The following is a 27,730-nucleotide window of genomic DNA, read 5'->3' as shown; positions in this document are numbered from 1 at the left end:
TCTGAGACTTTTGACAAAGCTGCAGAAAAGTACTCTCAAGTCATAAACAGACTTGGGCAAGAGTTTGAGAACAGGTTTTGTGACTTTGATCAGCTTGAGCCATGTGTGTCATTCATTTCCAATCCTTTCATGCAAGTGGATACAACATGCATTGCTGAGAAACTAAGTGCAACGTTCAACTTGGATGTTGGACAGGTGGAGATTGAAATTATAACATTGCAAAATGACCTCCACCTCAAAGCCAACCAGGCCACCTCAAACTTTTGGTGCCTTGCAGACACTGAAAAGTACAGTGGTGTATGTACAGCAGCCATGAAGGTTGCTAGCCTGTTTGGTTCAACCTATCTGTGTGAATCAGCCTTTTGTGACATGAACTTCATTAAGAACAAACACAGAACCCGCCTCACTGATGCACATCTGCAAGAGTCACTCAGAGTTGCAGTGTCAATTTACATCCCAGATTACAGTACACTGGTGAAGAGCATGCAATGCCAGGCTTCCCACTAACATTAATGTTCAGTGTCTTCACATAGAATATCATTAATAAAAATATAAAATTAAAGGTACACTGTGTAACTTTGTTATTTCAGAAGTGTATTATCAAAGTGGTCGCCCTTTGCATTATTCGGTGCCCTTGAAGTAGCTCCCAACTTCAAAAAGGTTGGTGACCCCTGGTCTACAGTGTAGTTATCTATCTTGATCTCGCCCCCTTTCAATGCATGCCTAATGTGAATATTTTGGCTATGCATGATCCATTGCAGGTATTGAATAGTGTCATGCGAAAAAGCTTTGTACTGACGCATATAGTTGTCTGAAGGTGTAATGGCTAATGTTTGAGGGGTTAGGAAATTAGTGCGAAAAACGTTCATGCACGCAGAGGCTATTGTCACAGCATTGAATGGGTCTCTTCCGGTGGCCTCAAAAAACTCACTCCTGAATTTCTCACACCCCTGCATTAACAGGTCAACGTCATTCTCGCAGTAGGCTATCGCCTGTTTAGCAAAATCGAACACACCGCTAGCTTCTTTGGCATACCATTCATCGAACTTAGCTCGTTGAGAGGGTGACATTCGCTCGATATCGTAGTACGTAGGGTCAGGGTGACATCCCACGTAGTTTAGATGTTCTAAAGAGCTGAATTTGTGTGGAAAATAACCCTTTGATTTATCTTCAAACCCCAGGGCCTTAGGCATCGCACTTAAAGGCATCGTCAGGAATGAGAGCGAGTCTATGAATCGAGATTTTGTGTCTAAATCGACAAATGACAGAACTTTACTCCCCCAAGTTTGATACCTAGTTCAAGCATTCTCCTTATCAAGATGTATGAATCAAAGCCTCTCGCATTACGTGCAACAAATGTCGTTTGTTTAAACTGTGGGTTTCGAAAAAATCTGAGAAATTCGTCAACACAATCTGTGCCAAACCACTGTTTCTCCAGTCTATTTGATTTACAGCAGATAAGAAAAGGTTTGTGTAAACCATCTGTATCTACATAGGTTTCAAAATCGTAGTAGACTACAATTTTCAAGGTGGTTGATGCTTGATGGGCTGAATGTAGCACATGTGGGGGCTCAGCAAGGCATCATCTTGATTTAAGATCTCATCACACACTGCACATTTTTTAACAGGGCAACGATGCTTAGCACCGGTACCATCAGCTTTCACATAATACTGCAGACCACATTGCAAGCATTTTTTGTATGAGGTGCAGTTGCTCACGCGATTCGTCGCTCGAAACTCTTTATGTTTGGCAAAGCATTCCTCATTACGGCAAGTTTTGTTACAATCGGGGCAGATAACACGTTTAAACTGCCGTTGTTTACAACGCGGATCGAGACAAATGTTACAGTGTCCTTCACAATGGTGTTGTTGCCAGTTCTCGTGCCCCTTGTAGCAATGTCTGCAAAAGAACGCGTGACCAACGAATGCCTCTATAGCTTTCACGCTGTAGTAATGACCCTCTAGGTCAGCGGTGGCCAACCCGCGGCTCGCGAGCCGCATGCGGCTCTTTGGCTGGTTTCATGCGGCTCTTTTACGTTCATATCAACATTTGTGTTTATTTTTCGTGCGTATTTGCTTCGCTTGAGTTCAATATGGTATTTTGGTCAAACGCGCATGCGCGTGAGGTGAAATCCCGCAAAGGAGGAGGGACAGAAAAGCTGACAAGACGCTTGCCAAAATGGCAAGGAAAAAATGCACAGCTAAACGAATATATGACGATGAACACAGGACGTTTTTAACAGAGTTAAAGTTGTTTTTTGTTGAACGCTATGGCAAGCCATTCTGCCTGATATGTCGGACGTCATTGGCGCATTTAAAAGCTTCAAATGGTCAGCGCCACTTCAGCTCACTTCATGCCAATATCGATAAGGACTTTGCAAAAGGGACAGAATTTCGCAAGCACAAGTTTGGAGACTTTGAAAAGTCAGGCAGAAAAATAGGTACAGTTTTTCAAAAAAATTACGAAGCACTCAGGGACTGTCACACTTGCATTGTTTCAACTGGCTTGGAACATTGCACGGGCTAAAAAGCCATACAATGAAGTGGAGTTCGTTAAAATACTGAGAGTTTGTCTGTGTGAGACAATGCACACAATGTTCATTGTTGAAAATGTGGTCTTTGGTCTGTGGTTTTAGTACTGTAGGAGTCAATTTGTCATTGTCATGTTGGTGCGTGACATAATAATGTCACACAATAAATTTGGCTGAGCAGAGGGGTGTGTGTGTGTGTGTGTGTGTGTGTGTGTGTGTGTGTGTGTGTGTGTGTGTGTGTGTGTGCGTGCGCGTGTTTGTGTGTGTGTGGGGGGGGGTGTTCATGTGTGCTCATGTGTATGATGTGGCTCTGCGATGACACAGTAAAAAATGTGGCTCTTAGTCTCTGACTGGTTGGCCACCCCTGCTCTAGGTGTAAGACAAATAAAGTGTCTTCGTCTGTTTTGGGGTAATGTGTGTCGAAAAAAGTCAAGCGGCGACAGTCCTCTTTTCGGTACATTATAGTTATTTTCTGTTTGAGGACTTTTTCAAATTTATGGACATCCCCCAGACTCACAGGTGTTTGACAATTCAACCCCACACTCTCATGTAAAAGCCGTGCCTGTCGTGTGGCCTGTTTTGTTGTTAGTGTGTCATTTAGCAGGTAAGTTAGTGAGAGACCAAAGCATAGATTGTTGCCTTTATTACGAGGTATGTGTGAGTGTCGTTTTTTCAACCTCAAAATTTCTTTGTTGGTACTGTTCACCAGCCTGCAACGCATTCCACCACGCAATGGAGTGACTATTTGTACAATAAGCTCTAAGCTCTCATCGGCCAAAAGCTCTGCATTTGATTGGGCTAAACCATGTCTGTTACACTATCTCTGATAGAGTTTATGTCATTCGTTTGCTGGTAGATGTGAGCCCTATCATTACCACTCACTAACTCAACCTGAATCACATCACCTGGTTGTGCTCGCCTATCCACCTCTTGCATAACATCATCTATTTTATCTTCAATCTGGAGGTAAAAGGTGGCAAAATCATTGATGTTCGCTTGCGATGGTATATTTAACTGCCGCCTTACCTCGACATTATTGAAATGCGGTCTATTGACTACAACAGAACCACCGTGCTGATCAGTTATTACAGAACCGCTGTTAGGTTGGTGGGGCATGTGTTGAAACGTTGGTGTGCTGTCATCAATAACATCTATTTCATGATCAATTATAACAGAGCAGTTGGGAGGCTGAAATGCCGGTGGAATCTCAACAGTTATTACAGAACTGTTGTCACGCTGCTGTTGAAATATTGGTGTGCTGTTATCAAGAACAGCCGGCGTTGAATCGACAGGCTTAACGGTCAACGGGTCAACCAGAGGCTGCGTATTTAGATTTTTGATCATGTTTAGCAATTGAACAGGAATATCAGGACTGATTGATTGATTGAATATTTATTGATCCCCAGGGGTGGGGAAATTCAGGCCCCAGCAGTATCCATACCACAGAGTGGGTATACAAAAGACACACAGATGGCATGAGCACAACTCAATAGGCTCTCATAAGGCTGCCACACAACGGCGCCACAAAGAAAGTCAGAAAGTGCACAAGATAAAAGCCATCAAAGCAAAAACAAAGCTAAAAGACAAAGGAAAAAAAGTAACAGCGGCCAACCAGCACCCCTCAATACAAGAGAACACCCCAAAACACCGCTGCTATCATTAGCTTGGTTATTTAATTCTGCTATCATGTTTAGCAATTGTGACGGGATCGGTGTAGGACTCTGTCTACCTTCATTCAGACTTTCATTGTTCAGATCATCTATGACAACTTGTAAATGGGTAAGAATATCAGGACTGAGGGGGCTTTCTCCCCCCGATACAGCATTGTTCACATTGTTGAGCAAATCTGATATCTGGCTCGTAGACGCATCGTTGTTAATGCTTAACAACTCTAGCTCAGGTGTATCACTTCTTTGGTTTGTTTCACAAAATGGTTGCAAATCTATTTCATCAATGTTTGTTAGGAAATCTGACTCCGCTGACGAGAGGTTAGAAGGATCCATTATATTTCTTTTTTATAAAACACAACAGAAACAACACAGAATAGTAAAAAAAAAACAGATCTATCTTCATTTAGCCAAATTTGTCAGAATTCGTATAACCCTAAAACATTCTTGTAACCGACTTTTGTAGATACAATTACCACTGCACTTTACAGGACGGCTTCTATTCTTATGGTGATGACTCTCGCGTGCCGGCTCAGGTTGTTGGTTGTTCTGGTTGTTGGGTGGCTTGTGTTGTAGATGGCTGCCCCCCTCCTCCTCCTCCTTCCTCTTTGAACCCCTCGCCCTGTGTCACGACGCTTAACTGGAAGTAGATATTTAAAAGCAGTTAAACCGTTATAATACCAAAAATAGCGAGTCGAATGATAACATAGAAAGAGAAAAAAATAGAAGGAATACCTCTAACTTTGTTTGTCGACTCGTGAGGGTGGTTCACGCCTTCGTATGCAGATAAAGCGTCCGCCAATTCTGTGTCCGCGGATGCTTCCGGCTCCACCTCTATGCTCGTGACAACTTCCTGTCCATCGGCGTGGGGCGTGAGTTGATTGGTCTCAATGGTAGCACGTGACTCTGATGCGATTGGTTTCGCTGGCTCTGATGCGATTGGCTCTGCCGCCTCTGGTACTTCAAAATGGCGTCCAGAGACATCCACTAGAGCAGCGGTGGCCAACCCGCGGCTCGCGAGCCGCATACGGCTCTTTGGCTAGTTTCATGCGGCTCTTTTACGTTCATATCAACATTTGTGTTTATTTTTCGTGCGTATTTGCTTCGCTTGAGTTCAATATGGTATTTTGGTCAAACGCGCATGCGCGTGAGGTGAATTGGTTTTGCCCGCTTTTTTTATGAATGGCGACTGTGACTACGGGGGCCCATTAGGTCCAGCAAGGCTGACAAGACGCTTGCCAAAATGGCAAGGAAAAAATGCACAGCTAAACGAATATATGACGATGAACACAGGACGTTTTTAACAGAGTTAAAGTTGTTTTTTGTTGAACGCTATGGCAAGCCATTCTGCCTGATATGTCGGACGTCATTGGCGCATTTAAAAGCTTCAAATGGTCAGCGCCACTTCAGCTCACTTCATGCCAATATCGATAAGGACTTTGCAAAAGGGACTGAATTTCGCAAGCACAAGTTTGGAGACTTTGAAAAGTCAGGCAGAAAAATAGGTACAGTTTTTCAAAAAAATTACGAAGCACTCAGCGACTGTCACACTTGCATTGTTTCAACTGGCTTGGAACATTGCACGGGCTAAAAAGCCATACAATGAAGTGGAGTTCGTTAAAATATGCCTCAGTGACGTTATTGAAATCTTGTCTCCTGAAAACGACGAACTCAAACGAATGGTCTGTCCCGTCACACATAGTAAGTGAAAAAACTTATTATGTTTTTGTTTGTGGAATTTGTTGAACTGAGAGTTTGTCTGTGTGAGACAATGCACACAATGCTCATTGTTGAAAATGTGGTCTTTGGTCTGTGCTTTTAGTACTGTAGGAGTCAATTTGTCATTATCATGTTGGTGCGTGACATAATAATGTCACACAATAAATTTGGCTGAGCAGAGGGGTGTGTGTGCGTGTGTGTGTGTGTGTGTGTGTGTGTGCGTGCGTGTGCGCGTGCGTGTTTGTGTGCGTGTGTGTGTGGGGGGGGTGTTCATGTGTGCTCATGTGTATGATGTGGCTCTTTGCGATGACACAGTAAAAAATGTGGCTCTTAGTCTCTGACTGGTTGGCCACCCCTGCACTAGAGTCTGTGTTTCGAAATCAGCTTGTGTCGGCGGATCGTTTTTTCTAGTGGCTGCGGCTACGAGATCTGTTACATACATAAAATAAATCACAAACTAATAGCATTTATATTAACTACCATAGATGAACGGCTGACTCGCCGTAGTCTGATTGTGTTAGATAAACTCCACTAAAGTCGTCGTCAAAGGGTGTATGAACATCGGCAAAAACGATGATATCTGCATGACATTACATAAACATTACATCATGTTTTACAAATAACCCTAGTGTATTATAATAAACCTAATGCATTATTATGATTATGATTATTATTATTATTATTATTATTATTATACCGATAAAATAGTAACATTACTTACCTTTAACCATCTCGAAACAATTTTTGACGCACTCCGACTCCGCTGATCAGAGCTCATGCGCTGGCTTGTCTTCTCAAAATGGTCGATGGTCATCCGTCCCAAACTAACTTCAAACTTGCCGGAGAAAAGACCACGCCTATGGGGTCACGTGCCGCGAGAACACTCTGCTATAGCTACTGATTGTGACGGCGTTTTAATGACTCGACCTCAGCTCAAACTATTGTATGTTAGATTAGGTGTACCAACACCTTGCCTTTCTCCTTCCGATGCCTTTTTCAACAAAGTTACACATAGACAACTCGGAGCCAATAAATGTTGACTCTCCTGGCTCTCCAATGACTCAACTATCGGAGACGGCTACGGCCGCCCCACAAGCTATTGTATGTCAAATTAGGTGCAGCAACACTTTGCCCATCTCCTTCAGATGCCTTTTTTTCAACAAAACTCCCCCCATGACCCCTAGACACATTGGTTGATAGCAAATCTAGCTCAGATGTGTCACTTCTTTGGTTTGTAACCGTTTCACAAAAATGGTTGCAAATCTATTTCATCAATGTTTGTTAGAAAATCTGACTCCGCTGACGAAAGGTTAGAATGACCCATTATATTTCTTTTTTACAAAACACAACGGAAGCAACACGGAATAGTAAAACATAAACTCAAACTATTGAACGGACCCCACTAAATATTGAATGTCAAATTAGATACACCAACATCCGTTGAATGTCAAATTAGATACACCAACATCCGGCTGCTATAATACAGGCCCCATACATGTCCCCATCCAAAATGGTGGCAGCAAATCAAAATGGCGCCAGCCAAAGATGGCGCCGTCTCGACTGGCGCCATCTTGGCGCCCGCCAGACTGGCGCCAAACTCATTAGCATATACATTTGCATACAATAGACATCAAAGGTTTACAGAGATGAGAATCTTCCGCGGATCCGCGGATTTCCGTGTTTTTTCCGTCGGGAGTATCATTTTCGTGAATCGTGTATATCCATTGAGAAAATTGTTTTTATATGGGGGGGGCTGGCAGCAGTATTGCGACAACAGCCGCCTTTTTTTCGGCAGCATTTTGGCGCTACTTTCGTCATATCATTTGCCTACTCATTTGCTTAATTAGCAAAAGTTTTAGCCAGCATGGCGAAGGATTTTGAGGAAAAAGACGAGGATCGTGCCAGGGAAATAGACAAGTCGAACGGGATCAGGAACTGCTTCAGTTGGGCATGGCTCAAGAGCAGCGTCATCTTACAACTCGGAACACAAAGACGCTCTTAAAGCAATGCGACTGTGAGCGCCCGGCGCGCTGCGGTTGCACGATCGGACTAAATTAAGCTCCCTGCGCACTGAGGTCCACTTCAATTTTGGAAAGTACATCAGGACTTTAAAATTATTTTCTAAATTTCAGCGACGGCTTTGTCACAATAATGCGATCAGCGCGGTGCAGTTGCGCGGTCGGCGACGCGCTACGTTTGCGCGTTCAGCGGTGCGCTGCAGTTGCGCGATCGGACAAAATTAAGCTCCCTGCGCACTTAGGTCCACTTGAATTTTGGAAAGTACATCAGGAGTTTAAAAATATTTTCTAAATTTCAGCGACGGCTCTGTCACAATAATGCAACCAGCGCGGTGCAGTTGCGCGGTCGACGACGCACTACGGTTTCGCGTTCGGCGGTGCGCTGCAGTTGCGCGATCGGACAAAAATGCGCAAATGAAAAAATGCTTAAAGTCTTGGAACGGATTACATTTTTTTCCATTATTTGTAATGGGTAAAATAGATTCGGAATTCGACCGATTCGCTTCTCGAACCGCCGTCTGGAACGGATTGTGGTCAAAAACCGAGGCTTGACTGTATTATATTCACCTTGATAGCCCACCAAGCAGGAATATTTTTTTAACAAAACTGTTGAAATTGAGTGATGGAATTAATGGTTTTGGGGTTGCTCTACTGCCAAAATCCAGGAGTTTCTAGGGAGCTTTGCCCCCTGAGCCCCCTCCGGGGCGTTGCCTGTGGCCCCCAATGGGGGTCTGTGAGCCCTGTGGCCCCTGCAGCCCCCAATGGGGGCCTGTGGCCCCTGGCCCACTGCGGCCCCCTGCGGCAAATGGACCCCCATACCCTGGCTACTTTTCAGTGGTTTTTTCATTTGCCGTTCTCATCCCTGGTTGGTGTGGCCCTCTGACACAACTCAGATTTTTCATGTGGCCCCTTGTAATAATTTATGGCCCACCCCTCCTCTAAAGGAATATAAATGAACATTTGGAGCAATACTACATTGTCCTAAAGGTTAGACACATGGGATCATTCATTTCTCTTGTTAGGAGACCCACTTACATCGTCAATGACTGGTGTACCACTGTAACTGACATATGTACACGAATGTGAAACAGGAAGTGGTATCGCCTGAAAATGGCCTTCTAAATAAAGCACCCTAACTCAAATCAAAGCACGGCTGAATAACAAATAACATGCAGAATTCTTAACACATACTGTAAATGTGTTTTTAGAACAGCTTTTATTATTATAACAATTTTTATAACAAGGTACAGGTGTACATACTGTAAATATGTTTTAGAACTATTTTATTATTATAAAAAAATCTATAACAAGGTACAACACTGTAAATATGTTTTTAGAACTCTTATTATTATAACAATTTAAAAAAAAATCCATGCTCCTACTCTCACCTATGGTCACAAGCTATGGGTCGTGACCGAAAGAACAAGATTCAAGCGGCCGAAATGAGTTTCCTCCGTAGGGTGTCCGGGCTTTCCCTTAGAGATAGGGTGAGAAGCTCGGTCATCCGGGAGAGACTCGGAGTAGAACCACTGCTCCCCCACGTTGAGAGGAGCCAGATAGGGTGGCTCAGGCATCTCATCAGGATGCCTCCTGGACGCCTCCCTGGGAAGGTTTTCCGGGCATGTCCGACCGGCAGGAGCCCCCGTGGACGACCCAGGATGCGCTGGTGAGACTATGTCTCTCAGCTGGTCTGGGAACGCTTTGGGATCCCCCGGGATGAGCTGGACAAAGTGGCTGGGGAGAGGGAAGTCTGGTAGTCCCTCCTAAAGCTGCTGCCCCTGCGACCCAACCCCGGATAAGCGGAAGAAGATGGATAGATGGACTATTGTCCAAATTTTGTTTAGACCATAGTAAAGACGAAGGTCTGAAGAGCTAAATTTTCTTTCCAAACCATTGGGTTGACCTCAGTCTGACGGAATACTGTATTTCAAATGATTACACATACTTTACTTATGTATTGATCACTTAAGTGTGGCCTGGGGTAAATATTGGCCACTGGGATAATATATTAAGTAAAAAGGATAGTGGAGTGCCCTTGTCAGACTACACAACTTTTTTTATTGTTCACGACGGTCGCGCTGTCAAACTACAAGATAAATATAATCGTGTCGTGATCAGGGGATATGTTACACAACACTACACGTTGTACAACTACTATGCTTAATTGTTCTTTATGTTTATTCTTTTAATGAAACAATATGGCTTGCAATGCATCTCAAAGCAATAGCCCACTAGACTAATGCGCATTTTATTGTGTCCCCAAAAGTTTTCACGGCATACCATTCAAAAAGGGACATGAACAATGAACAGAATAAAACAGTTAATATATAAAATATATTTGAGAATATCAAATAAAATGCCTGTATACTACGCAGATTTTTGATGGGGCAGCAGCTTCAAAAGGTAAGCTTTCAAAAGGGAAGCTTTTATTTTATCCCAGACTTCCCTCTCCCCAACCACTTTGTCCAGCTCATCCTGGAGAAGCCAAGGTGTTCCCTGGCCAGCCAGGAGACATAGTAGTCTCCCATAGCTTGTGACCATAGGTGAGGGTAGGAACATATATCGACTGGTAAATCGAGAGCTTCGCCTTTTGGCTCAGTTCTTTCTTCACCACAACAGACAGCCACATCATCATTAATATAACAAAAGGTTTCATGTAACCTTGTTAATCTTCATCATTCAAAAATCAACATGGATTTCTCTAATCATTACCTGAATCACAAGTGAAAGTGCGTGAGGTGTCATCAGTAAATACAATGGCCACCGCTTGTCGCTTGGTATCCCGAGGCAGCCGTCTGACAGTCTGAACGTTGCTGATTTCTGTCACCTAGGCAACAAAATAAAGGGCTTGGGATAAGGTAATTTAGACAGTAATAAGGAAGAAAAATACAAAAAAACATGTTTGAGATTTTTTTCCTTTAAGTTTTTTTTTTGTTTTGTTGTCAGTTTTGTGTTGTATGTACAGTAATTTCTGCACTATAAGGCACACTGGATTATAAGGCGCATCTTCATTGATTTTTTTATTTTAGAATTTTTTTCATATATAGGGCGCACAGGATTAAAAGGCGCATAGAATAGAAGCTACTGCATCAAACTGGGGTTGACTAGGGTTGCGTTATGCGTTCATTAGATAGAGCTGTGGGAATGTCAACCCAGTCAATGAGGTAAAAAAAATCCAACTCCTATTCTGTATGAAATACGGTTTGGGTTCTTACTTGGTCCAGCATCCCCACTCATTTTTGATGGTCATAAACTTTCTTTAGTTTAAAATAAAAAAGCGAGTGCGTGCGTTGATGCATAATGCGTTGATAAGCTTGTTAGCTTTGGCGCCGGGTTTGTGTATGCGCAGCCAAAGAGCTGTGGTGAGGGCGTGTGGTCACTGTCTATTGCGCACGTGGTTACCCTGTGATTGCCTCCCGACAGGCTTACCTGTATGTCAATCAAGCAATCGGCTGGATTCTAGGTCCAGCAACCCCACTCATTTTTGATGGTAATAAACTTTCTTTAGTTTAAAAGAAAAAAGCGAGTGCGTGCGTTGATGCGTAATGCGTTGATTAGCTTGTTAGCTTTGGCGCCGGGTTTGTGTATGCGCAGCCAAACTTGCGGTGAGGGGGTGTGGTCACAGTTATTGCGCATTACATCATAAGATGGCGTCGTGGATGGCCGCCTCGGTGACTCGCTCTCTGCTACCTTGTGTTTTGTGTGTTTTTTGCGTCTTCTGCTTCCCATCCCGGATCACTTTTAGCAGAGAAGAACTGTTAAACATCGGACAGTCTTCTCCTGGTACTTTCTCTCCGGTTTTCACTGACCCAGGCTGACGGAGATTTTAGCCGCAGCTGCTGGCTGACGAGGCAACAGACATGGAGAAAAAACTACCAAACTCACTGATCATTGTTTTGGGTGATTTTAACAGAGCGAACCTCACACACGAACTCCCCAAATACAGACAGCACATAACGTGTCCCACCAGAGGGACACAGACACTGGACCACTGCTACTCCGTAATAAAAGATGCATACCGCTCTGTGCCCTGTGCAGCTTTAGGACTCTCGGACCACTGTCTAGTTCATTTGATCCCAACCTACAGGCAGAAATTAAAAACATCTAAGCTTGTGGTGAGGACTGTGAGGAAATGGACAGTGGAGTCAAAGCACGACCTCTAAGCCTGCTTTGACTTCACCGATTGTTTATTTTTTTTGAAGCTGCAACTTCAGACCTGCATGAATTCACCGACACTGTGACGTCATACGTTAGCTTTTGTGAGGACTTGGTGTGCAGACTAAGACCTTCTGCACATACAACAACAAACCGTGGTTTACACCAAACCTCAGGATGCTGCGCAAAGCCAAGGAGGAGGCCTACAGGAGTGGGGACCGTGACCTGTTCAGGCAGGCCAGGAACACACTGACCCGAGAGATCAGGAAAGCTAATAGGAGCTATGGGAATAGCCTGGAGACACCTCTCTGCCAATCCTGATCCCTCAACAGTGTGGAAAGGCCTGCAGAGCATCACAGGCTTCAAGAAACTGTCTTGTGGAGAACACAAGGCTTGCAAACCAGCTAAACAGGTTTTACTGCAGGTTTCAATGGTCCACCCACACAACAGGACCTCCTGCATCCCAACATCCACACCACCCCCCACCACCCCGCTGTTCACACCTCCATCGTCGTTATCCCCTACTCTCTCACTTTCAGAAGCCGCGCCCGCACTTCAGACCGCGAGGAAGAGGTGTGTCAGATGTTCCGGAGACAAAAGGCCAGGAAGGCACCAGGACCAGACGGTGTGTCCCACTCCTGCCTGAAAGTCTGTGCTGAACAGCTGGCACCCATCTTTGCAAGGATCTTCAACCATTCCCTAGAGCTGTGTGAGGTGCCCTTGTGCTTCAAAAGCTCCACCACCAAGAAGCCCGCCATCACAGGTTTGAATGATTATAGACCTGTCGCCCTGACACCTGTGGTCATGAAATCCTTTGAGAGGCTAGTGTTGAGCCACCTGAAGTACATTACGGGCCCCCTGCTCGACCCCCTGCAGTTTGCCTACCGGCAGGGCCGGACTGGGAGATTTCTTTCAGGCCAGGAGTCACGGGGCCGCTGTGAGGATATGTTCCCCCTGTAATTTGGGCTAGGAATGAGCGAACCTGTTCAAATTTGCCACACTACCTGAACAGACCCCCAGGAAGACAGAAAAGAAGCCAGTTGGAGTCCAGGACTCACCGTTCTCAAAATGTGAGGGGGGCACAAATTCTCACGGGTTGACATTTTTATAGCGTTCCTGTTACAATTTTTATCCCCCCTCCCCACCACCAGTCACTTTGCTTGGGACCAAAGGAGCCTTCAGAACTGAAATGTCTTTTCATTCATTCATTCATTCATTCATTCATTCATTCATTCATTCATTCATTCAAATCAATCGTTATGAAAGATTTCATCAAAAAACGTGTGTGGCTTTTTCTTAAATGAACACGTTTGACATTGCTATAGTGTCTGCATTTAATTATAATGCACTGTCATTTTAAAGCAAATTAATAAATGCAACAATATTAAGTTGCTTTGAAAATACCTGAATAATGAAATTGGATGAATGATGATCACAATTAAGTATAAGGTCTCCTTTGTAATATATACTCCTTGTAGCATGTAATGCTCCCCAAAAAGTGGATCTCCTTTGCATCGAGGTTTATGCAAAGAGCTCACGTAATTATATCGTTGCTTTTTGGTGAAGTGAATGAGTGTTCTGTCTGTACGATTGGTCTTTGAACGCACCTCGCTTCAACGGCAGAACGCGAATGAACTTAAAGAAATAAAATGAAAATAATCCTTTTTAAAAATTAAAACTGACTGTCGCAAATGTGTGTTCATGTTTTTATTGAAAACAACATAGTGCTGACGCCGTACGCCATCGGTTTTTCGCTTTCCAAACAAGGCGTGCGCGCTCCCGCGGCAGGGGAAACAAATCTTCAAGGAGGAACCAAAAACTCCCGGTTCTCCCTATGGTCAGCCCGGGCGTGCCTACCGGGCAAACAGGTCAGTGGATGATGCGGCCAAATTTTAGACTGCACCACCTCCTGCGCCACTTAGACACCCCAGGAACGTATGCCAGGATCCTGTTTGTGGATTTCAGCTCGGCGTTCAACACCATCGCTCCCGACATGCTCCACCAGAAGCTCGTCCAGCTCGCGGTGCCTCCACCTGTCAGTGGATCACCAGCTTCCTGACCAACAGGAGACAGCATGTGAGGCTGGGGACCATCACATCTGACACCCATACCACCAGCACAGTGAACGTGTTGCGTCTCCTGGCGTGAACAATTCAGTGAGAATGATGATTTACGATTTTCCAAGGAAAGAAAGAACCACTCACTGAAACACCAATTCGTTCGTGCTTGTTTTCTCCAAGCTAACGGCTAACTTTATTGCATGAAGGGATGCGCCTGTATGCAATAGCGGGGCGATTATGCTTCTGTGGTGAATGGTCTTTGTTGCTTCGCTGGTCTTCAAAAAAACACTTGGTGGATGATGGCTGGCCCAGAGAAGGAACACTCCAGTGACACACGGCTGATTGGGAAAATATTTTATTCAACGATGTCAGAGTGAAGTTTCTCCAAAAATTCGAGTGGCCCAACAGCAAAGATGTTAGCAGCCCCCACTTCCTGACAGACAAGCCTATCTTATACCTGCCCAGACCGGTGATGTCATGGCTTTGAGTAACAGCTGCCCCTTCGAGTCTCAGTCTACTTGTTGCTTTCGATGCCCCTAAAAGGTAATCTACCAGACTCTTCCCTGATCAACAACAGCTGCTACCTTCCATATTCTAAGTACCCATACATTACTGAAGCTAAAGCCTCTCTGCCCGGCAAAAATAGCTTATGGTAGTCTCACTGCTGCTAGTTGGCCATCTAAGGCAACCTACAGGGCCGCATGGACTCCAAATTTTACCACACTTCTCTTTGGGAAATCTTTATTTTATAGTACTTAGTCGTTTTTAAACAACATGTATATGCATATATACGCCTAAATATTGTTATCCAATATATCTACTGCAATTTCACATTAGATTTATGGTTTGAAATTTAATTTTATTATGTTACCCTTTTATTTTAAAACTTGTCTGGTGTTTGAGTGTTTTATTCATTGTTTCTATGTTCGCGCATGAAAACATAAAAATCAGACATTTGGTTTTATATAACAATATGTGCTTTACGTTATGTGTCATATGTGTTGGTGTCCCCCAAAATAACAAATGTCGGCATATTGTGTAACGAGGTCACCTAATGGCCCAATATCTTTGTTTCAGTATCTTTTTATTTATTTCCGTATTTTATTATTGTTTGTGCATTGTGCAATAACCCTATATAAAGAGCAAGTCGTCAAATACACATTCTTGACATGCGATTGTACAAAAAAAATGCATAATCCTTTCTCAGGTAATTTGAGCTCACACAAACGTGTGTCGGCTGGGATAATGAACGTGAGTGAAGGGATCACTTCCTGAAGCAATTCGTTATTTTTTCAGTTCATATGACTTCAACCAACATGCAATACCGTAACTTATCCCACACGGTAGGTTTCGGTAATGCGCATTGAAGCTGGTGCCACTTCGCCGTAAAACAAGACGAAGAAGAAAATGACGAACGCATCAGTGAGTGATTGATTTGCCTTCTCATTCATTGCGAGAACGGATCAGTGTGGAACGAGTCAGCGAGTGAGTGATTTGCCTTTCCCGTTCATCACGAGAACGGATCAGTGAGTGAACTGCCTTACCGTGCATCAACGGATCAGTCAGTGAACGTGTTGCGTCTCCTGGCGTGAACAATTCAGTGAATGAACGAGAACTATGTAGAATGTAGATTTACGACAAGGAAATAAAGAGCCACTCACTGTAACACCACGTTTGTGCTCGTTTTCTCCAAGCTTAGGGCTAACTTTATTGCATGAAGGGATGCGCCGGTATGCAACAGCGGGAAGATTATGCTCTTCTTTGGGTAATCTTTATTTTATAATACTTACAGTAGTTTTTAAATAACATGTGTATGCATATATACGCCTAAATATTGTTATCCAATATATCTACTGCAATTTCACATTAGAATGCTGGTTTGAAATTTACTTTTATTAGTATTTTAATAAACATTTATTTTAAAACTTGTATGGTGTTTGAGTGTTTTATTCCTTGTTTTTATTTTTGCGCATGAAAACATAATGGCCAAGCGGAACACGGCTTCGGCGGTTGCTGAGGCAAAACCTTGGGCGTGGGAGGAGTTTGGCGAGGCCATGGAGAATGACTTCCGGACGGCTTCGAGGAAATTCTGGTCCACCATCCGACGTCTCAGGAGGGGGAAGCAGTGCACCGTCAATACTGTTCACAGTGGAGATGGCGTGCTGCTGACCTCGTCAGGACGTCGTGAGTCGGTGGGCAGAATACTTCGAAGACCTCCTCAGTTCACCGACACGCCTTCCATTGTAGAAGCAGGGCCTGGAGACTCTGAGGTGGACTCTCCAATCTCTTGGGTCGAAGTCACTGAGGTAGTAAAAAACTCCTCGGGGGCAAGGCCCCAGGGGTGGATGAGATCCGCCCGGAATTTCTAAAGGCTCTGGATGTTGTGGGGCTGTCATGGCTGACACGCCTCTACAGCATCGCGTGGACATCGGGGACGGTGCCTCTGGATTGGCAGACTGGGGTGATGGTTCCCCACTTTAAGAAGGGGGACCGGAGAGTGTGTTCCAACTACAGAGGAATCACACTCCTCAGCCTCCCTGGTAAGGTCTATTCAGGGGTGCTGAAGAGGAGGGTCCATCAGGAGATCGAATCTCGGATTCAAGAGGAGCAATGTGGTTTTTGTCCTCTATACCCTCGGCAGGATCCTCGAGGGTGCATGGGAGTTCGCTCAACCAGTCCACATGTGTTTTGTGGACTTGGAGAAGGCGTTCGACCGTGTCCCTCGACCTGTGGAGGGTGCTTCGAGAGTACAGGGTGCCGAACCAACTGATAAGGGCGGTTCGGTCCCTGTATCATCGATGCCAGAGCTTGGTCCGCATTTCCGGCAGTAAGCCGGATTCGTTCCCAGTGAGGGTTGGACTCCCCCAAGGCTTCTCTTTGTCACCGATTCCGTTCATAACTTTTATGGACAGAATTTCTAGGCGCAGCCGAGGTGTTGATGGTGTCCAGTTTGGGGACCTCAGCATTGCATCTCTGCTTTTCGCAGACAACGTGTTGCTGTTGGCTTCTTCAAGCCGTGATCTCCAGCTCTCTGGAGCGGTTCGCAGCCAAGTGTGAAGCAGTCGGGATGAGGATCAGCACCTCCAAATCTGAGTCCATGGTCCTCAGTCGGAAATGGGTGGAATGCCCTCTCCGGATCGGGGATGAGATCCTGCCCCAAGTGGAGGAGTTAGAGTATATTGGGGTCTTGTTCACGAGCGAGGGCAGGATGGAACGTGAGATCGACAGGCGGATCGGTGCAGCGTCGGCTGTAATGCGGACTCTGTACCGGTCCGTTGTGGTGAAGAGAGAGCTGAGCCAAAAGGCAAAGCTCTCAATTTCAAAGTCAAAGTCAGCTTTATTGTCAATCCCTTCATATGTCAAGACACACAAAGAAACCGAAATTCCGTTTCCTCCATCCCACGGTGACGAGACATACAAGTAGGCGACACAAAACAAAAACAAGAAGGCACAAACCATAAACAATAAATAATAAATAAAATAAAATGAGCGATGAATAAATAATAGACCAATAAATAAGAGGGGCAAAACCGAGCCAGTGTGCATACAGCAGACAGCAAGAACAGGACGCTACGCCGAAAGGGGGAGCGAGTTCAGGATCCTAACAGCCTGGAGTACGAAGCTGTTGGAGAGTCTGGTGGTGCGGGAGCGCAGGCTCCTGTACCGCCTCCCAGAGGGCAGAAGTTCAAACAAAGAGTGAGCGGGGTGACTCACATCACCCACAATCTTGGTCGCCTTGCGGGTGAGATGGGAGGTGTAAATGTCCTTCAAGGAGGGGAGAGAAGCACCAATAGTCTTACTAGCCGTTTTCACTATGCGCTGCAGGGCCTTCAAGTCGTAGTCAGTGCAGCTGCCACCCCAGACAGCAATACAGCTGGAGAGGACGCTCTCAATGGTGCCGCGGTAAAAAGTAGTCATGACGGCCGGAGGAGCCCCCGCGCGCCTGAGTTTCCGAAGGAAGTACAGGCGGCGCTGGGCCTTCTTCGCCAGCGATGCGGTGTTGGTGGACCAGGAGAGATCCTCACTGATGTGCACCCCAGGAACCTGGCGCTGCTCACTCTCTCCACCACAGCACCGTCGATGGTCAGCGGCAGGTGTTGGGCGTGACCCTTCCGGAAGTCAACAACAATCTCCTTGGTCTTGTCGACGTTCAGCAGGAGGTTGTTGTCCCTGCACCACGCGGTCAGAAGGTCAACCTCCAGCCTGTATTGAGTCTCGTCTCCCTTGGTGATGAGACCCACCAGAGTCGTGTCGTCAGCAAACTTCACTATGCGGTTGCCGCTGCAGGTGGCAGCGCAGTCATGCGTCAGGAGGGTGAAGAGCAGCGGACTGAGCACGCAGCCTTGGGGGGCCCCTGTGCTCAGCGTGATGCTGGCGGAGATCTTGTCGGCAACACGTACCACCTGCGGCCTCTGACAGAGGAAGTCCAGTAGCCAGTTGCAGAGGCAGGTACTGAGGCCCAGCTTGTCCAGTTTGCTGATGAGACGCTGCGGCACAATGGTGTTGAAGGCAGAACTGAAGTCCACAAACAGCAACCTCACATACGAGTCCCTCCCCTCCAGGTGGGTGAGGGCCGAGTGGAGGGCAGAGCAGATGGCATCCTCAGAGGACCGTTTGGCTCGGTACGCAAACTGGAAGGGGTCAATGGTGGGGGGGGAGAACTGACCGGATGTGCTCCATGACAAGCCGCTCAAAGCACTTCATGATGATGGGCGTAAGTGCCACGGGGCGGTAGTCATTGAAGCAGGACGGAGCAGGCTTCTTCGGGACAGGTACGATGGTGGCTGCTTTGAAACACGACGGGACGATGGCCTGCTGCAGGGAAGTGTTAAAGATGTCCGTGAAGACACCCGTCAGCTCACCAGCGCAGACCTTCAGCGCTCGACCCGGGATGTTGTCCGGGCCCGCCGCCTTACGGATGTCGATAGCGGCAAGCGTCCTCCTCACGCTGTCGGCGGAGAGGCACAGGGGCAGCTCGTGGGAAGGGGGAGTGGCCTTCAGCGGGCAAGTGCTGTTCTGAGCGTCGAAGCGAGCCAAGAAGCGGTTGAGGTCATTGAGCAGACGGTCAATTTACCGGTCAATCTACGCTCCTACCCTCACCTATGGTCACGAGGTATGGGTTGTGACCGAAAGAACAAGATCCCGGATACAAGCGGCTAAAATGATTCTAAAGATTCAGTTCACTTAAAAGATCTGGAATGCACATCACTAGTTCATAAACGTCTTGTGTGTAAATTGTAACCATATATTTACTCATATTTATTTTCTTATTTATCTTAATAAATAAGAATGTTTCTGCAAGTCAGTTTGACTTTAAACATTTTACAAAAGTGTTTAAAAATACAAAAAGTGTTTAAAAAAATAAAGTGTATAAAACTACAATAAAGGTTCTTATAAGTCTTGTGAGGATATTGTAACAATATATTTAATCTTCTTTTCTTTATTTTCCTATTTATTTAAATAAAGAATGTTTATGAAAATCAGTTTGACTTTAAAATGTTTACCAAAGTGTTTAAAAATACAAAAAGCATTTAAAAGTACAATATGCAGTGTTTAAAAATACAATAAAATACAATAAAGGGACATAAAAGTCTTTCATGGATATTGTAACAATATATTTTCTCTACATTGCGGATTTTCACCTATCGCGTGTGGTCTTGGAACCAATTATCCGCGATAAACGAGGAATTACTGTACTGATATTATGGCCATTATTAGTGGCCATTTGAGGAAGCTTGTGCTCCAATTCCAAAAGTACTTTGTTGAGTCTGATCAGTGGCGCTGTAATAGCAATTGGATCCTGCTCCCATTCAGTAACAATACAGCAGTAGGGTCAAGCTTATCTGCCATAGAAGAGGATCAACTGGTCAAACTGTCATCGAACTCTGTCAAGAGGAACATATATGAAACACAGCCCCTTCTGAAATTCTGGGTGTGTTGTCAGGCTAATTCTCAAGCACTTTCGGCAAAACCAGTCAATTCTCTGTTGCCTGCTGCCACCACATATCTCTGGAAGAGTGGATTTTCTACACTGGCCTAACTAAATGAAGCCAGAAAATGATATGAGACTGTACCTTTACACCATATTGCCACAAATAGACAAACTGTGTACGATTCACCATGCCCAGTAATCCCACAGATGGGAAAAAAAGAATTTAAATCCCAGCAACTGTCCTCTCACAGTGACAGTGAAATTTGTGGCTTCCCACATGTTATTTCTGTTCATTACTACAGTTTAATGTGTTCATTTATGGTTTTTTTTCTTTTTAGCACAAGTTGCAAATAAATACGCATACAGATGCAAATAAATAACCTGTATAGGTCTATCTATCCTCCTATGATGCAAAATAAAATAGTATTCCGCCAAAGCGTGGTCCCCGAGTTGCTTCTTGGTTATAATGGTGGTGCCTTGGACAAAACTCTCTCCCAGGGAGCACGCACTGACTGAATGGGTGTAATGGCTGGGTAGTCCTGACAACTTTGTGAGCCTGACTCAGGGAGTACGCGCAGAGATTAAAGTTCTCCGTTGCTAAAATGGATTTCAGTCAATGAGAAAAATGAGGGATGGGGAATAATTTATTCTAAATAATGACCGAAGTGAAGCAAAATTATTTTCATTCGACTTTTTATTCTATTTCTTCCCCCAGTTGTTGGAAGAAATTGTGGACGTCAATGGATGTTCTTCACCTTGAGAACTAACTGTTGCCATTTGGAGTGACGATTACATGGTATTCTTTCGCGAGTGTCTTGGCAACTATAGCAATAGACGTGCTCTGGTTACATTTGCCACGCTGCAGAAGGGACATACTGATTTTTCACAGCCTGCAGTTTAAATAGGGATCATTTTTAATCCTAGTCATTTTGTCTCAATGTCATCCGAGATGTAAGTTCCTTGCTTCTTTTTGAGATGATTGCGAAATGAATATAGGTGTATGGACATGTCTGCTACAGTACGTCATACTAATTTTGTTTACGCAGGTTTTCCCTGGATTCTTTGCTCTCTGTTGTATGTGTAGGTGTGTTTGTATATATGACCATTGCGTATCAGTGATTACCAAATTTATGATTATTATTACCATCTTTTTTAAAAAAAAAAAATTTTGAGATTGAGAGTGGTGGGAATTGATCTTCATATGTAGCGCAGTCCTTTGATATGCCACTTCAAGTCCTCGCCTACAACTTACTATGCTTGTTGTAAATTGTATTTATTTATTTTATTTACTTATTTGTCCATCTGAGATACTTTTGGGAAGAACTGTGTGTTGAAGCATTTAACTTAAGTCGATGTTATGGTTAGATTTGTGCCTTTTTTATTTATCTATCTTTCCCTACCTTGTGTCGTATATCTCCATATATGAATATAAATATACATATAAATATATACCAGATTAGATGATAAAAATGAGGACACCAAGAATGAATATTTTTTGTCACTTATTTTTATTAACTTTGTGTGCAACTTTAAATTTACAACAACATTTAAAGTATCAGTGCAACACTGCAAACAAGGATAGAATATATGGCTTCAGACATGAGAGTATTTAAGCATGTATATTCTGTCTCTCACTTTAAACAAAACTTTAAACTTTAAACAACTGGAACAATAATACAATAAAGCTATACAATCAGTGCAGTACTGGCAATCAGTGCAGTACTAGCAGAGGAGAGCACTTAATAAAAATTAAACTATGAACTGCTTTTTCCTCTCACTGTAAAACCCAACAGGACAAACAACATCAAACATTACACCTTATCACCTTGATAATACTTAGCTGATGTTCTAATCCTCTGTAGCAGACTTTGACTTCCAGAGCAGCATCCGCATGGACCCCACCAAGGTGAAGACTGTCACCTCCTGGGCCTCTCCCGACACTTGGAAGACGCTGCAGCAATTTTTTCGGTTTGCCAACTCTTACCGCCGATTCATCCGCAATTACAGTTCTCTCGCTGCTCCAGTCACCGCTCTCACCAGCACTGCTGTGTCCTTTACATGGACCCCTGAAACAGATCAGGTGTTCGCCGCTCTCAAGCGTCGCTTTATTTTCGCTCCTGTCCTACAGATGCCAGAGCGCCAATTCGTGGTGGAGGTCGACGTTTCGGATGTGGGCGTAGGAGCGGTATTGTCCCAACGGTCTGCCCATGACGACAGGCTTCATTCATGTGCCTTCTACTCCCATCGCATGACCCCCAACGAGCAAAACTATGACATTGGAAACCGTGAATTGATCGCCGTCAAGATGGCTCTGGAGGAGTGGCGCTATTGGCTGGAGTGGACTGCAGCTCCGTTCCTGGTTTGGACCGACCACAAGAATTTAGACGATCTCCGCCCAGCCAAACGGCTGAACCCCGGCCAGGCCCGATGGTCCCTCTTCTTTACGCAATCTAACTTTACCCTGTCCTACAGACTGGGATCCCGGGACGGTAAGGCGAATGCCCTATCTCGCATGGCACAGGGGGGCGAGGACGCCCACAATGAGCCAGAAACCATCATCACAGAGTCAGTGGTGGGGGCGGCGCTCACCTGGGATATCGAGAGGCAGGTAAGGGCGGCCGCTCAGGATAAGCCCGGCCCCTAGCACCTGTCCCCGGGATCAGGTCTTTGTTTCCGTTTCACTATGGGACTGGGTGCTGGAATGGGAACGTGACTCTCGTCTTGCCCCAGAATAGTGCGCATGACGTTCCTGCTGGCACATCACTTATGGCAGCCGACGCTGAGGAACGACGTCCGGGACTACGTCAGAGCCTGCCCAGTCTGCATTCGGTATAAGACGCCTAATAGCCCGCCAGCGGGCTTCTTCCAGCCACTGCCGGTTCTGCAGCGGATGTGTTCTCACCTAGGTTGACTTCGTTTCCGGTCTGCCACCGTCAGAGGGGAACACTGTCATCCTCACGGTGGTGGATCGGTTCAGCAAAATGGCACATTTTGTCCCCAATGTTGTACCGTCTGCCAAACAGACCGCCCAAGTACTGTTGCACGTGGTGTTTCAGTATCACAGGCTGCCACGAGATATCGTGTCCGACTGGAGACTGTTTGCCTCGGCCTTCTGGAAGGAATTTTGCTGCCGCCTGGGAGCCTCGGCCAGCCTCACGTCGGGTTCCACCCTCAGTCCAACGGACAAGCAGAGAGACTGAACCAGGAGCTGGGTAAGGCCCATCGGTGCATGGCGGCTCTCAATCCTCGTCTGTGGATCCGACAGCTTCCTTGGGTGGAATATGCCTAAAATCCCCTGCCAAGCTCCACCACTGGTCTGTTGCCTTTCGACTGCGTGTTCAGGTACCAGCTACCACTGTTTGAGCAGCAGGAGAAGCGCGTCTACTGCCTGTCAGCTTCCACTTGCGTTCGCCAGTGTCATTGGACCTGGGCAAGAGCCCGCGCCAGCCTCCTCCGCCTACTCCCACAATGCCGATCATTGCCGCATTCCTGCCCCACAGTACTGGGTCGGGCAGCAAGTGTCGCTGTCAACAAGGGATTTGACACTCAAGGTGGATTCCTGCAAGTTGGTTCCCAAGTTCGTCAGGCCATTCCCGGTTGTCAAGGTAATCAGTCCGTCAGCTGTTTGACTCCGTCTTCCCAGCTCCATGAAGGTCCATCCCACATTCCACGTCTCGCGGGTCAAGCCAGTCCACGAAAGCACGACGGTCCCTGCCCCCATTCCACCTCCCCCCCGGGTTATCGATGGGGGTCCTGTCTACGCAGTCCGTCGCCTGCTCCGGTCCCGTCGGCGGGGCAGGGGCCTCCAGTGCTTCGTGGGCTGGGAGGGATATGACGAGGATGACGCCAACTTTCATCGCCTTTATCTGGATCAGCCAGCCTTGCAGAGGGGTCGCCCGAGAGCATCCCGCAACATTCCGGGGCAGTCGCTCGACCCACATGTCGACCCGAGGCTTCAGTCGCCTCCCGCATCGGCTTCTGTCCCCCGGCCGGCGCGCATCCTCGCTCTTGAGCCGGTGCCTTCCCTGGTGCCCCCCGAAAACGGGTCTGGGGCGTTGAGGCCGCCCGACTCCGCATCCGAGGACAAGGCGATGTCGGTGGTGTCTCCGGACAATGATGCCATGAACATGGAGGGCTCCGAGGAGGACTGAGTCAACCTCTGCTCCGCTCCCGCGCCAGTGATCCACTTCCCCTTTCCCTCCATTACAACAAACTGTGACGCATTTGGTTGTTCTGTCTGTCAAGGACAGTCAAAGACAAAAAAACGGACGACAAAATGGATGAAAAATGACCGCTCATGTGGAGGTTATCGACCTATTACCTTTTAAATGTGAATTTAAAAATATTTTTGAAGATTCATGCCCATTGTCTTTGACAGGTTCTTGCAAGTATATATTTTTTGGGTGAAAGAGGGTTTATGCCAGAAAGCCATTCATTTCAGAACATAAGGAGGCTGTTAACTATAGTCCGGTCCCCTTGTTCAAACCCTCCAGAATTGATTGTTACACTTGAAGTGAACAGTGTGGAGTGGCGCTTTCTCTTTTTTGGTATTAAAAGAAATTTGTTTTGAATTTCATATCATGGATTACTTTATGCTTCCCCTGTAGCTAGCCTCTGTCTTTACCAAGTCTGATCTGCCCTATTCCCCCTTTTTAGGGGTACCAGACAAAGGTGTCATCTGTCCCCCATCCTGTTCACCATAGCGATTGAATCCTTGGCCATTTAGCTCCGTCAAGAGGATGGTTTGAGGGCATCACTCGAGCTGGCAAGATTCATAAATTGTTGTTATATACAAGTCAATGAGGAAATTAGACAATTTTCTAGTAATTTGTATGAATCCAAATTTTCAACGGAGGATTGCCAGGTGTTTTTTGAGAGAACTAAGAAAAGTAGAAAAATTGATAGTTTTATGCAGCATATGGAGGCTAACCTTAAAATTGAAGAACTGGATGTAGCGATTAAAAGGATTGATGGAATGACTGTGGAATTCTGTCTTTTCTTTTAGGAAAATATTGGATTTATGCTTTACAATGCTCTTGTTGACTGTATCTAAGCGGGACACCTGTCAACTTCTATGAAACAGGGAATTATTACATTAATCTCAAATCCCAAAAAATACTTTTACTTAAAAATTAGAGACCTATAACTTTGCGATGTAATGACAACACATTGTTAGCACGTTTACTCGAATAGGGCTAACCCTTTTGACACATTTTTTTTAAAGGATACTCAATGGTGAACCAAGCTCTCAATACATCTCAGTCTTTTCTGAAGCATCTGGATTATCTCTTAACATTGAAAAATGTGAACTACTCTGGCACAGCTATTGCTTCAATCGAAGTTAAATCTGAGATCAAATACTTGCGTATTGCTACCCGTATATTGGACATGAGAAACTCACTTAGCCGCTGCTTAATTAGAGACTTTACAATTTTGGGCAGAATCATGCTATCCTCGGGGGAAGGTATTTCCAAACTAATCCACCCCTGTCACTCTATGTATATATCCTCCCTCCCTCCCTCCCTCCCTCCCTCCCTCCCTCCCTCCCTCCCTCCCTCCCTCCCTCCAACCAGCCAGCCAGCCAGCCAGCCAGCCAGCCAGCCAGCCAGCCAGCCAACCATCCATACATCCATCCATCCATTTATTTTCTGTACCGCCTGTCCCCACGGGGGTTGCCGGCGTGCTGGAGCCTATCGGGCAGTAGGACATGAACCAGTTGCCAGCCAATCGCAGGGCATACAGTGACGAACAACTATCCGTACTCGCACTCACACCCATGGGCAATTTGGAGTGCTGAATCAGCCTTGTTTTTGGATGTGGGAGGAAACCGGAGTGCCCAGAGAAAACCCATGCAGGCACAGGGAGAACATGCAAACTCCACACAGGGAGGGCCGGAGGTGGAATTAAACCCACACCCTCTGAACTGTGAAGAACCAGTGCTCCACCATATACGTATCCTCGAGAAATATTAGTAAAGCTAACGCCGTCATCTTCCAGTTATTGTGTTGAAATATAACGCACTATTTTAAAAGCTGTCAACTCATATAAAAATGGTGGCATGAAAGCTCCGGAATTTGAATCTATAATTGGCGTGTTTTGAGTTAATTGGATAAAATCTTGTCTGTCGCAGCCCAACTCCATGTTGTTCCACATTCCAAGATCTTTGTTTAGGAAGATTGGAGGGCTCAATTTTGTATTGAAATGTTATTTTGATGTCAATAGAATCCATATCAAGTTGTCCAACTTTCATAAACAAATCTTTTTCTACTGGAAAATGATATATGTCACACACAAAAAAACACACACACACACACACACAAACCTTAGAGCAGGATCTGGTGTGGGCAGACTTCTCATCAGGGTACTTCTCAAGTCGACAAGGCCCTTTACTGGATGACTTTTTGAAAACTAACCAACAACGGCGATAAATCTGCAACAAGCACAAGAGAAATATTTTCATGTTAATTATTGAAATAAAAAACAGTCAGCACATTTAATAAGGAGTCCATCATTTTATCCGTCTGAATATTTTTCTGTCCGAAAATTGACAAGATTGAGCGTGGATGTACAATTCTTTGTAATGGTGCTTTTAATACCAAAGTGCAAGCCTCTAAATTTAACTACAACAGTTAAAGTCCATCTGTTCTTTTGTCAATTGAGGGTTAATGCCTATAAGCTTTAAGGTGTGTAGTTAGGCATATACCTATATAGGCTATTGTCATAAAAAACTGTTTGTTTGGTTGCCTTTTTTATACTTGGAATTGGATGCACTGACAAGATGTAGATTATTGTGTGTGAGCATGATCAGGTGCTGCATGCGTTGTGAGTCTGACATCAGTGGGAATGAAGGACCTGCGGAACCTCTCCTTCTTACACCGTGGGTGTAACAGTCTGCTGCTGAAGGAGCTTCTCAGGGACCCCATAATGTCATGGAGGGGGTGAGAGGTGGTGTCCAGGATGGATGCCAATTTAACTAACATCCTTCTCTCACCTACAACCTCTATGGCAGGGGTGTCAAACTCAAATTCACAGTGGGCCAAATTTTTAAATTGAACAAAGATTGAACAAATGAACCTTTTAATACGGAATCAAACAAGTTTTGATTTTACAATGAATATTGAACAAGCAAGGCTTATATAACTTAAAAGTGCAGGCGTGCAAAATCAAGTTGATAGTAACACTAATAATACTAATAATAACAATAATAGTAATAATAATAATAAAACATCAATGGCATATTAAATAAAATTTAAATAAAAATTGAATGCCTCCTTTCTGTTTGCAGCCTTCTGAGGTAAATGTCAAAATTAGCTTCTTACACAGGCTAATAAATTTGAAAATAAAATAACAACTATGAATAAATCCACCATTCAGGCCTTGGAGTAGCAAGAATAAGTGCATAGAAAATGTATTTACTGCTCATTTTGCGACACACTGATCTACTCTGATGCGGCCAAGCCAGATACCTGGCATCTTTTCTTGGATGCCAGTTCATCAATGGCTTAGGGTTTGAGCTGAGGAAACCGTCATTATCGAACAAAGGTGTTCGTCAGTCAGACGTCTCCTGTGAGAAGTTTTCGTCATCTTCATTGAGGAAAAAAGTTGCTCACATAGGTAAGTGCTACCAAACATGGAGAGCAATTGGTTT

At 45.1% G+C, this 27,730-nt stretch overlaps 2 protein-coding genes across 4 annotated transcripts in view; both read right to left on the bottom strand.

Annotated features, from left to right (window-relative positions):
• Positions 1 to 27,730, bottom strand: part of dok4 (docking protein 4) — a 135,116-nt gene that overhangs the window by 85,395 nt on the left and 21,991 nt on the right. For both annotated transcript variants that reach the window (XM_037246688.1, XM_037246687.1), the window contains exons 2-3: positions 26,405 to 26,512; positions 10,648 to 10,762 (exon numbers count right to left, since the gene is read on the bottom strand). In XM_037246688.1, the coding sequence (XP_037102583.1) occupies positions 10,648 to 10,762; positions 26,405 to 26,512 (223 nt within the window). The remainder of the gene's footprint in view (positions 1 to 10,647; positions 10,763 to 26,404; positions 26,513 to 27,730) is intronic.
• On the bottom strand, positions 4,642 to 7,532 carry LOC119120080. Of its 2 annotated transcripts, none has more exons than XM_037246712.1 (6): positions 6,637 to 7,532; positions 6,420 to 6,502; positions 6,284 to 6,346; positions 5,056 to 5,191; positions 4,934 to 5,025; positions 4,642 to 4,838 (listed from the first exon to the last, which is right to left on the bottom strand). In XM_037246712.1, exons 1-6 carry the CDS (start codon positions 6,729 to 6,731, stop codon positions 4,684 to 4,686), a joined length of 624 nt encoding a protein of 207 aa, XP_037102607.1. In that variant the 5' UTR covers positions 6,732 to 7,532; the 3' UTR covers positions 4,642 to 4,683. The 2 variants fall into 2 exon arrangements, with proteins under 2 accessions (XP_037102607.1, XP_037102608.1); XM_037246713.1 differs by having other exon boundaries at positions 6,420 to 6,497; positions 6,639 to 7,529.

Source organism: Syngnathus acus, chromosome 3 (assembly GCF_901709675.1).
Source record: "Syngnathus acus chromosome 3, fSynAcu1.2, whole genome shotgun sequence".
In the NCBI taxonomy this organism is placed as follows: Eukaryota; Metazoa; Chordata; class Actinopteri; order Syngnathiformes; family Syngnathidae; genus Syngnathus; species Syngnathus acus.
Note: the sequence above shows the minus strand (reverse complement) of the source record. Positions and strands in the feature narration are given on the sequence as shown.